The sequence below is a fragment of the Episyrphus balteatus genome, chromosome 3 (genome assembly GCF_945859705.1).
Source record: "Episyrphus balteatus chromosome 3, idEpiBalt1.1, whole genome shotgun sequence".
Lineage (NCBI taxonomy): Eukaryota > Metazoa > Arthropoda > Insecta > Diptera > Syrphidae > Episyrphus > Episyrphus balteatus.
In genome coordinates this window covers 44,172,818-44,185,616 of record NC_079136.1, presented here as the reverse complement: position 1 = coordinate 44,185,616, position 12,799 = coordinate 44,172,818, and the positions used below count along the sequence as shown (strand labels likewise).

Sequence of the window (12,799 nt, the reverse complement as noted above, 5' to 3'; positions counted from 1 at the left end):
AATATACGCACAAAAAGAAGAGCGAAAATTAAGTTACTGTGCTTTCAAATACAAACAAGAGTTTTACATTAGATTTCAAGTTAGCAAAAAAATAAGTTACAGTTTTGATTTGAGTTAAATTTTAAGAAGAATTCATAGTGTATGATTTGTAATGTTTGGTAATTGTGAATAAAAATTATAATTGATAATTTTGATAAATTTGAATGAATGATTTTTAAGGCAAGTTAGATTTAGGTTGTTTAGTACAGAACATCCCGGCCCCCCTGGAACGAGTTTCAGGATATGGGTAGTAGGGCAAGTTTGGTAATTGGACGAACAAATGTTCCACTGTTCGTCTTTACAGTAGCAACTCGTACTCGGCCATCAGTCCCTTGGGTTGCTGCTTCGATTTTGCCAAGAAGCCACTTAGTTGGCGGAAGGTTTGGTTCTTTAATTATTACCAGGTCCCCTGGTTTGAGATTCGGAGTTGCCGTCTTCCATTTCGATCGTTCTTGTAGGGTGGTGATATATTCCACATGCCACCGTTTCCAGAAGCCTTGTACCATATTTTGTAGATGGTTCCAGTGCGACAAGCGATTCAAAGGCGTGGACAGCGTTGTTGGCTCTGGAACAGCAGTAAATGGTTCACCTATAAGAAAGTGAGCGGGTGTTAATGGATTTAAGTCATTATCTGAAATCACACAAAGAGGACGAGAATTTAAGATAGCTTCAATTTGAGTGAGCACCGTATACATTTCTTCAAATGTAAGGATGGATGCTCCAATTACTCGTCGCAAATGACACTTTACCGACTTTACTCCAGCCTCCCACAATCCACCAAAGTGAGGGGACGATGGAGGGATAAAGTTCCAGGTTACATTGTCCTTCGCAAGTGATGTTGCAACAGCCTCGTTGTATGCTTCTGATATGACTAACTTGTGCATCTCGTTCAAGCACCGACGTGCACCTTGGAAGTTGGTTCCATTATCCGAATACACATTCGAACAAAGTCCACGCCGGGAAACGAATCGACGAAAAGCTGCGAGAAATGCGTCAGAGGTCAAATCACTCACTAGCTCCAAATGTATAGCCTTCGTAGCCATACACACAAATAGACAGATATATGCCTTTGAAGTTTTTGGATTTCGACCTCTGGACAGCTTTATGCAAAGCGGCCCAGCATAGTCACACCCAGTGTGTGAAAAAGGACGGCTTTGTGATACGCGTTGCGATGGTAAGTCACCCATTAGCTGCGAAGAAGTTGTTTTTCGCAATTTAAAGCATGTAGTGCACTTGAAAACAATCTTTCTGGTGAGATTTCGAGAACCCAGGATCCAGTACTGCTGTCTAACGATTGCGAACGTTGCGGAGACTCCAGGATGTAAGTTTTTCTTATGAATATCTTCTATAATAAGATGAGAAAAGTCATTAATTGGAAGAATATAAGGATGTTTAATGTTAAAAGATATATTGGCATTTTTAATTCTTCCTCCTACTCTAAGCAGACCTTTATTATCGAGAAATGGGGAATATTTGAGCAGTTTGGATTTCAGGGGCAATTCTTTTTTGAGTGTTAGGGTACGAATATCTTCACTGAATGATGTTAGTTGGACCGATTTAATTATGGTTGTTTTGGCGACATGAATTTCTTTAAGAGTTAGATACGAGGTACGACGCTGACGTTTAGGTTTAGATTTTTCACACAGATAATTGAATATAAAGCGAATGACGTACGCGAGTATTCTTTGCATTCGAAACCACGACGAGGTCTTGCTGATTATGTGATCGATGACATCAAAATTTTCCGCTGAGGTTTGAAGCACTTGGAGCGGAGATAGTCTTTGCTCGAGTAATATATCGTTGTTTTCTTGTTGTAAGGTCACGAATTTTTGTTCAGGCCATGCATTTTCCTCCAGACACAACCATGATGGGCCAGTCCACCAAAGGGGATGGTTCGGGAGATTAGACGGAATAACACCGCGCGACGCACAATCTGCTGGATTTGACTCTGATGAAATATGGCGCCAGCAACTTCTTGGTGTAACTTCCAGTATAGCAGCGGTTCTGTTGGCAACGAAAGTAACCCAGCGACGAGGAGGAGATGATAGCCAGTGTAAAACGATCTCGGAATCGCACCAAGCCACTATGTTTGTGAATTTGTACGAAAACGACGATTTAACAAGACTTAACAAGCGAGTCAGCAGCAAGGCCCCACACAGCTCTAGACGTGGAATGGACACCGGTTTTAACGGAGCAACTTTGGTCTTGGCAGCGACAATTGTTATGTTGTACTTTCCTTCAGCAACTTTACAGCGAGTGTACAGGACGGCACCATAAGCGAGCGTGGATGCATCGCAGAAGCCATGCAGTTCAATGTCATCGAAGGAAGAGGTAAACAAGTTTCTAGGTATTTGGACTTGCTCAAAAAACCAGATTTCCTTCCGATATTTATCCCAACGATCAGCTAACTCTGGAGGCAACGGGTCGTCCCATCCCAACTTTAACTTCGAGGACCAGAGTTCCTGAAAGAGCATTTTGAAAAGTACAACTGAGGGTGCCAACAGTCCTAACGGATCGAATATTCGTGATACTTCAGACAACAGCGAACGCCTTGTCAATGAAATGGTTGGAAGAGACTTCGAGATGCGAAAGGAATATTCATCGTTTGATGGATTCCAATGCATTCCAAGCACCTTAATATACGAATTTGAACGTTCAGTGTCGTAAAAAGAGTATTCACATTGCTCTTTAGGAAGAGAAGCTAGGAGTGGCCAACAATTGGAGCTCCATTTCCGCAGCTCAAGGTTGGCCATGGAAAGAAGAGTGACTAATTCGGATTTCAATTCGATAAGGTCTTTGGGTGACTTTGCTCCCGTCATAACGTCATCCACGTATACGTCTTCCAGTAGAACACGCGCTGCATTCGGGAATTCTGATTTATAGTCCTCAGCAAGCTGCTTCAGAACCCGAACTGACAAAAACGGAGCGGAAGCTGTACCATATGTTACAGTGCGTAACCGAAAATGTTCGATTTCCTTTGAGGGAGAGTCGCGCCAAACAATGCGTTGGTAATCGCAATCGGAGTCATCTACCCAGATTTGACGGAACATTTTTACGACGTCGGCAGTAAAAACGAAGGGATGTTGTCGAAACCGCAAGCAAACACCTATTAAGTCCCGTTGAATAGGAGGGCCTATCAACAATGCATTGTTCAACGAGTTACCAGTGGAGTCTTTGGCAGAGCCATCAAAAACGACACGCAATTTAGTAGACGAACTGTCTGGTTTTAGCACCGCGTGGTGTGGTAGATAAAAACATCTACCGTTAGAACACTTAATTTCGTCACGAGGAATTCGAATCATGTGGCCTAAGCCGATATATTCCCGCATGAAATCAGAATACAAGTCTCTCAGTTTCGAATTTTGAGCGAACCGACGTTCCATTGCGAATAGGCGAGAAACAGCGAGCGAAAGAGTATTTTTGAAAGATGGATTTGGAGTTTTAAAAGGAAGGTGAACAACATACTTCCTGTCAGGAGATCCAGAGAAAGTCAGTTGAAAATGTTCTTCGGCCTGGTCGAAAACGATAGAACTGTTTGCTGGGAAAACCTCCTCAACTTCCCAGAAACGTTGCATCAAATTACTTAAATCGAGTAAAGAGTGAAATGAGATAAAATGGTTCGATTCCTCTGGTTCAAAAAATTGTCCGGTTATGACCCATCCAAACGAAGTGCGTTGTGCGATTGGGCATCCATTGGGACCTCGAATTTGTCCATCTTTGAGAATGCTCCAAAGTTTGTCACCACCGAGAAGAACATCGATTGGGGCGGCGACATTGAAAGTAGGATCAGCAAGGTCGAGGTTTTGAATATGAGACCAGGAGGAAACATCTATCAATTTGGTTGGTAAGTTTGAAGTTAATTTATCGAGTATAAAGGCATCAACGAATAAGTGAGAAGAATTGACACGAGAACGAAGATTTAGTGAGATGAGGCCCTTTGTATATCCAACTTCAGTCGACGATAGACCGAGGATAGGAATTCTTGAATGCTTACGATGATAACCGAGTCTTTGAGCGAAAGATTCAACAATGAATGTAGACTGTGACCCGGAATCTAAAAGAACACGACAGTCTATCAGATTTCCTTGATTGTCTTGAATTCTAGCCAAGATAGTTGGTAAAAGAGTTTTCTTAGGACGACTAACATCAAGCGAATGATTACTAACGAGCGATTCGGTGGTGTTGGATTGAGCGGAGGTTGATGACGAAGATTGAGTTTGGTTAGAAGAACCCGTTAACGAAACTTGATTTGTATTTGCTGCATCATCAGGATGCACCAACGAATGGTGGCGTGATCTACACACCCGACAGCGAAAAGTAGAAAAACATTTTTGCGATGAATGTCCAGCTTTAAGACAATTAAAACAAAGCGAGTTTGTCTTCGCAAAACTTCGACGAGAGTCAATGTCTAACGCGACGAATTTTGTACACTGAGTAAGGACATGATTGTCTTGACACATTGGGCATTTGGATTTCGAAATTGAGTCTGAAGGCCCAGCAAGATGAGCTCGAATATTGTTTGATTGCTTTGTACGCGATGAACCCGACCGACTGGAAAGTGATTGACAAGCCTCAAAGGCATTGCACCGTAGTTCTAAAAAGTCTAGTAATTCGACTATAGTAACGTCTTCCCGAGAACCGATATTCTCTGCCCAAGCTTGCTTGGTGTCCGAATCAAGTTTGTTTAACAATAAATAAATGAGCCAAGGGTCACGACCTGTCTTATCCAACGCACTAAGACCACGCACAACTTCATCGGCACCGTCAGAAATTTTTCTTAAAGTTTGAACATTAGAGTTATTTGCAGTAGGAAGTGACAAAAAAGTTTCAATAAAAGATTGAACTATCAATTGGCTTCGATCGTACCGTCTTTCTAAGCGATCCCAAGCTTCCGAATAATTTGCGTCATTTATTTTCAAATGTTTTATAAGATTGGCTGCGTCATCACGCAGATAGGATTTCAAGTAATGAAATTTATGGGTCGGACTAAGATTCACCTTAGTGTCGACTGAACCCAGATATATGTCCCTGAACGAAGGCCAATCTTTATAACATCCACTGAATGGTGGCACAACGATTGTCGGAAATTTAGAAGTATTGGAATTATTTGACGATGGCGAAGACGAATTAATTTTTTCGAGAAAGGCTGATTGTTGCTCAGCTAAGCGATTAAACGCAGAAGAATTATCAAGAACTTCCACTGGTTTGGTGGAAGTTTTTTCCCTATCGCGAATGGCTTTAACGAGCTCGGCATTTGAAACAAAATATTTTAATTCGTATTCCGAAAATTCAGATTCTAATTCACTAACTTCTTCATCTTCAGCTTTTTCAAGAATTTCGTTATGAAGAGATGAATATTCAGACCATGTGGTCTCGAGTTTATTTAACCGAATCTCAAGCATTTCGATTGTTATAGATTCATCAATCGCTTCTGCAAATGCTGCCGCCCGAGTTAAGCGCCCTTTTGCATTACCGCACTTAACTTTTAATGCACTTGCCATCGCAGTTATAATTCAATTTTCGATTAAAACCAAACAAAAAAAATTAATATGTTCGTATGAGTTCGTATGTTAATGCAGAAACGTGTGCAAAACAGTTTTAATTAAACTGTACCGTTATTGATTCAATGTTCGATAAATCGTAGGTACAGCACAAAAAAAAATTAAATAAATATATGTAATAGCACTACCAAGTATTATAGAGCTACGGATTACATATATATAAAAAACATCACATCATTTCATCCATACATATATATGTAATTCGACGTAGTCTTTAACACTTTTTATAGTTTTAATTTCACGAATTTCAGAAACACGATTGTCTTTAAATTAAGAAATTGTTCACTTAATTCGGCTTAGAAGGATCATTCTGATGTTTAGGAATAGTGGACTGTAATTTTATTGATGATGATTCACAGCGAAGCCCGAGCAGAAAATCTTCCCATACAAAATGCACAGAATGTAAAGGCAACGATAATAAGTTCATATGTAATATAAATGTTTATTTAATTCGATAATTGTTACCAGCTCCAAGAAAGGTCTGCTCTGTTTGGTGGTTCGCTTCAAAAGGGAAGATGCTTTGAAATATTTTATGCTTGCAGGTGCAACGAATATACGCACAAAAAGAAGAGCGAAAATTAAGTTACTGTGCTTTCAAATACAAACAAGAGTTTTACATTAGATTTCAAGTTAGCAAAAAAATAAGTTACAGTTTTGATTTGAGTTAAATTTTAAGAAGAATTCATAGTGTATGATTTGTAATGTTTGGTAATTGTGAATAAAAATTATAATTGATAATTTTGATAAATTTGAATGAATGATTTTTAAGGCAAGTTAGATTTAGGTTGTTTAGTACAGAACAATATTTTTGAATACATTTTAATAGTTTGTATTTGAAACTAATACATTTTAATTTTTTGTATTTGAAATTAATAAAAAAAAAAAAAATATTTAAAAACTGTGTAATAAAATCGCAATATTAAAAACTAATAAAATTTTTGTTTTGATAGGTTGTATTAAAAACTGCTACAGAATTTTTAACACTGTATTAGGATAGATTTGTGTTGTTGTAGTCTATTGCCAGAGGACATCTTTTTTTCTGCCATATCATTTTTTTTTTTACATAATCTACTCCAAAGATAAATCTAACAGACCAGAAGAAATGTAGCATTGGACACTGCTACAACACAAGCATGACAACAGCATACTCAATTTTGTTGACCGATATGCTTTAGAAACTCCTACATACGAATTTACGGTCAAAAAATTCTTAGGATTAGATTTACCGTGAGAGCTACATATGTGATTTTTTCTCTTATAGACTTTTTGACTATAATGGAAAGGACATGTGGTTTCTATATTTTTTTTTTTGAGTGTGTTTTTCGAACAACCCTCTCATACCTGACCATTTCTTAACTTAAAGTAGGATTTCTTAGAAAGAAAACAAAATGAAAAAAGTGACATATTCTGAGATTAGAATATCTCAAAAAATAACATTCTGTGATAGGATTTGAAGAAACCTAAAAGTGATATCAAAAAACTTTTTGAAGAGTACCTATAATCCGATTTTCGAGATAGCAGAATTTTTTTCTAGATAATTTTGATCTAGGTATGAGAATTTATTTCAATAAAATCATTTTTCAGTTGAACTCACAATTATTCTAAGCATCTGAATAATAAATTTATCGATTGGTTTGCAACCAAAGATGGGGGTAAAACAAACTTAAGTCCTTTAAGGCGTCTTTCTTAGAAATGTGTTTTTACTTAAGGGAGTTTTTCTATTGACGAAAGTACACATAAACAAAAAAAAAAAAAAAGATAAAGAAACTTTTGTTTATTTAAAAAAAGAGGATTTTTTTTGAAACCCAAGTAAATGTTTGGTTTTCCAAGCAAAAGATGGATTGTTTTTTTTTTATTCTTTATTTTGTTATGAGTGTCGATTACTTTTTAGGTAACTACATAGTTTGAATGTGAATGAAAAGTTGTTGCTAAAAATAGACAAATGAGATTCTTATTTTTTGTTTAGTAATTTATTTGTCTTCCTTTGGCTTTGATGGTCTAGTCTTTCTTCATCATTGATTCTGCCATTTTGTTTTGCAAATAGATATTGTGTAAATGAAACCACAAAGGTGAACATATATAGTAATTAATTAAAATTAGAGGTAAACTACAACGCTCAGAAAAAAAATTATTTATAAATATGTTTACGCTCTATACTATTTTGCGGTTCAAGGTCAATACTTTGATTTGCTTGAAATTTGATACAGACTACTTTTTTTTGTAGGTAGTTTGGTTTTCTTTTTTTTTTTAGTTTTGTTGTTTTTTATTATCTTGCTTAGAACTTATTACAATTTTCTCAAAAACGGCTCTAAGGATTTCGATTAAATTTGATTTACTAAGTTTTTATTTCTTTTTTAATTCGGAGAGTTGAGATATGGCATTGCAGTTTTTTTTTCTTTTTTTTTTTTACTAAAATGTTGGTTATTTGCGTATACATATTTCGTTAAAGACTGAATCGATTTTATTCAAAATTTACAGACAAAACTTTTTAAAGGATAACAATGTTTTTAAAATTTCAACATACAAGTTTGGAGAAAAATAAAAAATAAAATTATTTGCCGGAGTAAAAATGGAATTCCGCCGCACCAACCGCTGCACCACGTCCGCACCACTTTTTGACCGCGCCGCACTATCGCTGCACCACGTCCACATCATTTCATTTTGAATGCAAAATTCGGTGCACCTCCGCCACTCTACGACTGCACCACGGTCGCACCATTTAATTTTGAATGAAAAATTCGGTGCACCACAAATGTTTACGTCGTCTTCAAAGTTATTTTGACTAAATAAATAAAATAGCGAAAATAATTTGTATTCTTTACTTTTCTGGACCAAATAAATAAATAAAAGCAAAAGTGTGATCCTTTTTAAAATATAAAAAAATGTAAACAATTTGGGCTACACTCAGAGAAAAAAATCCCATAAGTCGGTAATGGGACTACCATTAATGAAAAAAGACTCTTTTTAATAGTATTTCAATAATTTTGTACCATTGTATTAATAGTTTTGAAACTATTATTATTTATAGGACAAAAACTATTGATTTAATAGTAAATACTATTTAAACTTATGGTATTTACTATTGTATTAATAGTATCGTACTATTAACTGTCTTGGAATTCGAAAAATAATTTGTAATGGTGTATCCCATTAGATAATTTTCGTTTTAATAAGACAAATACCATTGGTTTTAATCGTATATACTATAGTTTTAATAGTACTGTACTTTTAACTCTGTCGAACTTCGAAAAGTAATTTTTAATGGTGGATCCTGTTAGATTTTTTATGATTTAATAAGACAAGTACCATTCGTTTTAATCGTATATACTACAGTTTTAATAGTACAGTACTTTTAACTCTTTCGAACTTCGAAAAGTATTTTTTGATGGTGGATTATATTAGATATTTCATGATTTAATAAGATAAGTATTATTGGTTTTAATCGTATATACTAATAGTACAGTACCATTGGCTTCGATCGTAAACATACATTCTTATTTTAGTATTGTCATATTGAGTGTTTCATAAATATTTTAGACTAAAATTTATAGTTCAAAAATATTATTAATATTGAATATTTAAACATAGCTACACAAATTTAATAGGATTATTCACGTTGTTGATTATGTTATGAATTATTATTAATCTAATAAAAAGAATTGCCAATATCTCAGGATTGCCAGGAATGTAATGTAACACGACAGAGTTTATACATTAATAAAAATCATGTATAGAAGTAAAATTATACTTATATGAAGATTTTTTTTAAGAAAAAGAGATATTAAGGCGACAAACTACTGTAACTAACAGTAGATTACTTTATATGTATATATGTATATTTCAATCATTAACAAAGTTATAAGCGAGTTAGGAATAGCATTTGATTTAATTATAAGTAAATAAGGAAATGCACGACTCTGTAACCCGTACTTGCTTTCATTATCCAAAATTCCTTCGAGTGAAAGAATTTTCATTTTCTAATAATTTTCCTTTATTAATATTTATTATTCCAAACAAGAAATTCCCGTCATCGCGCCCACTAAAATTTTGAATGAGGAATTAAAGATAAAGTTAAGATGAATAAGATTCGCTTGGTCGGCACAATTTAAGTACCTAAGCCGGAAAGGTCGCGCATACCTGTTGCAATTTGGTGAATGACTGTGAAATGTCTCCATCATGACGGATTCAAGCTTCTAAGCTTGTGGGTGAATTACGTTCACATGAAGTTTAACAGATCATTTTCTTCTCAAAAACGACCTGACGGATTCTGATCAAATTTTTTTTAACAAGGTGTATTTGAAAGAGTTAAGAACACCCACAGGATTTCATCCAAATCGTTTAGCAGTTTTTGAGAAAACATTTTTGATGTATGGTGACCCTTAAATTCGAGAACATTTAAGAAAGAAATCCTAGACCTTATCAAAAATTTCACCTGTACTAAATCTCAACTAAATCCTCCAAGCCGTTTCATTTGCCTTTGAAAAGAAAAAGACATATGTAGGTCAACGAAGGGCCTATATATTTCATCGCAGAGTTCCGGAAAATAAAATCTCAAAAACTGCAGTTGCAATACTTGCTCTATGACTATAACTTCTATAGGTAGAGCAAGTAAAAGTAATACATATATATACAATCAATATGAAATATAAAATTAATAAAAAAATAGTATATTTTCGAAAATTAATCGCAATTTATCTTTGCTGACGGGCTTAAGCATTGAGTTTTTAATTGTCGGAGTTCATGTTAATGAAATTACAATTTTTCTCAAATTGCGTAGGTAAGTAATGGAAGGTAAGTAAAATATTAGTGAGCTAAATACAAAAAAAGGGATACAAATTTTAACTACGTAATACATATTTCAATCGAAAATATTTCAAATTTTCTTAAAATAAAAGATTTTGCAATGTTTTTTGCTAATAATTTTTCAATAATCTAAAATGCTATAATATCAGACGCCGCCAGAGTCCCGTTATATTTTCATGGTATGAATACCATTAGTGAACAATTTTAATAGTATATACCATTAACCTTAAAGTTAAACCATTAAAACTTCAGACTTATAATAGTATATACCATCAACTTCAATGGTATCCGATTAAAATGTGGAATATTTTTTTAAAAATTCTTGAAATTCTCCACATTCGTTTCGTTAATGTCCGTGAGTGCAGACCTTTTCAAAAACTTATAGAATTTATCAGAGCATAGTAGTGAGCTAAATAAAAAAAAGTGATATAAATTTTAACTACGTATACTACATATTTCAATCAAAAATAAGTAAGGTAGTATTCCTTACTTTAAATTGTCTTAAAATAAAAGGTTTTTCAATGTTTTTTGCTAATAATTTTTCAATAATCTAAAATGCTATAATATCAGACGCCGCCAGAGTCCCGTTATATTTTCATGGTACGAATACCATTAGTGAACAATTTTAATAGTATATACCATTAACCTTAAAGTTAAATCATTAAAACTTCAGACATATAATAGTATATATCATTAACTTCAATGGTAACCGATTAAAATGTGTAATATTTTTTTTTTTTACTGTTGGAATTCTCCACATTCGTTTCATTATTGTCCGTGCGTGCAGACATTTTTAATTTTATAGATTGATCAGAGCATAGTAGTGAGCTAAATAAAAAAATCATTGAAATTGGGGGTTCACAAGTTGTCTCAATTTTTTTTCCATCTTAAGATCTCAAATTTTAAGGATTTTTTATAAAAATTTGTTAAGGACCATTATTGACGGATAAAAAGCCACATGAAAAACATGAAAAAATTCTTCATTTTTCCGCTAGTATAAAAGAAAGTGTTCGATTGAAAACCCTTTTCTATTATTATTTATAAAAAGCTATGGATCCCTGTGCACTTGGCAATTTATTGCTTATGGAAAATGAATGCGAATTAGAAAATGAACAAACCATACATGTGGAGGGCAGCATTATTCTCGATGCATCATCTCTTGGAATGCAAAACAACGCAAGCGAGCAAAATGAACTTAAGGAATTAATTTGCGAAAAATTTGGATTCGACGAAATTGTGTTTAAGCGTGTGGCAGGTACCTTCAAAACTATTCCCAAATTTTTAAAAATAAACTCATTTCACATGCATTGAAGACAATGGTTTCGACTTGGAGAGCCTTTTGGTTGCAACTGAATCGGAAATAAACGAGTTATTTCCAGCTCCTCTCTTAGGCACAAGGGCAAAATTTAAGTTTCATTTGAATTTCTGGAGAAAGAATGTATGTACCTACAATATATTTGAATGATAACTTGATTTGAAGCTTAATTTTTTTTTTTTTTTAATTAGCCACCGAAAAATATTTCTGAGGCATGCAAGAACTGGATTGAGTCAAATTACTTAGAACCGAATTCCAGTTCAGTACATAGTAATATAAGTTCACCCTCATCTTCACATCGATCTTTTGAAAATGATTCGATCTTTTTCGACAACAACACATTGAAAGAATTGTTAAGCCAGACAGAGAGGGGTCAAAGCATACTTAACTTTTATGATGAAGAAAAGCATCACTCGGACATACACTTGTAAGTTATCATTCATATAATTTCACTTGGAAATCTGAATAAATATTAACATTAAATTTTTATTTCCAAAATACATACTTCCAGGTTGAAATCGACTATAATATCCTGAAACCAAACAATCAATCGCAACTTTTCAAACTCGCCTTCATTCATAAAACAAATCGTTCCCGTTATAAAAAAAAACAAGTGAAGGAGAAAGGTTCATGGGACTGATCATGGTATATAATAATATATGTATATAATAATTTTTTCTGTAAAAATTATATTTTGCCGGTTTTTAAAAGCAATTAAAAATATATAACCATTTTTAAATTATTTTCTTTTTTTCTTTTCTTCAGATTCTCGAGACTTCTTAATCTCGTCACTTATTCACCAAATTATGAAACCATCTGTGGTTACAGTTGGCAAACAAAATGCTAAAAAAAGTAAATGGAAGCCAACTATAAAAGACGCCCAGGAATTAAGCTTCCTAATGAGCTCATCAGTTGCAGATTCGAAATTTAAAATTGAGAGTTTAAAGCAAAAATACATGTCCAGAAGTCTTACGCTTCAGCCAATTATTATAATCATAGGTAAATATAAGCAGATTTGGAATATTTTTACACTTTTTATGACGATATCTATTATAAATTTGATAGTTTTCTTAAATGTTTA

At 34.2% G+C, this 12,799-nt stretch overlaps 2 protein-coding genes across 2 annotated transcripts; one reads left to right on the top strand and one right to left on the bottom strand.

Annotated features, from left to right (window-relative positions):
- Window positions 1–275: 275 nt before the first annotated feature.
- LOC129914964 (uncharacterized) lies at window positions 276–5,540 on the bottom strand. The gene has a single exon (XM_055994416.1). The coding sequence runs from the start codon at window positions 5,538–5,540 to the stop codon at window positions 276–278; it is 5,265 nt and encodes a 1,754-aa protein (XP_055850391.1).
- Window positions 5,541–9,784: 4,244 nt separating this feature from the next.
- LOC129915838 (uncharacterized) lies at window positions 9,785–12,412 on the top strand. The gene is made up of 4 exons (XM_055995530.1): window positions 9,785–11,658; window positions 11,717–11,841; window positions 11,910–12,145; window positions 12,230–12,412. The coding sequence occupies exons 1-4, from the start codon at window positions 11,454–11,456 to the stop codon at window positions 12,252–12,254; spliced, it is 591 nt and encodes a 196-aa protein (XP_055851505.1). The 5' UTR covers window positions 9,785–11,453; the 3' UTR covers window positions 12,255–12,412.
- The last annotated feature ends 387 nt before the right edge of the window (window positions 12,413–12,799 follow it).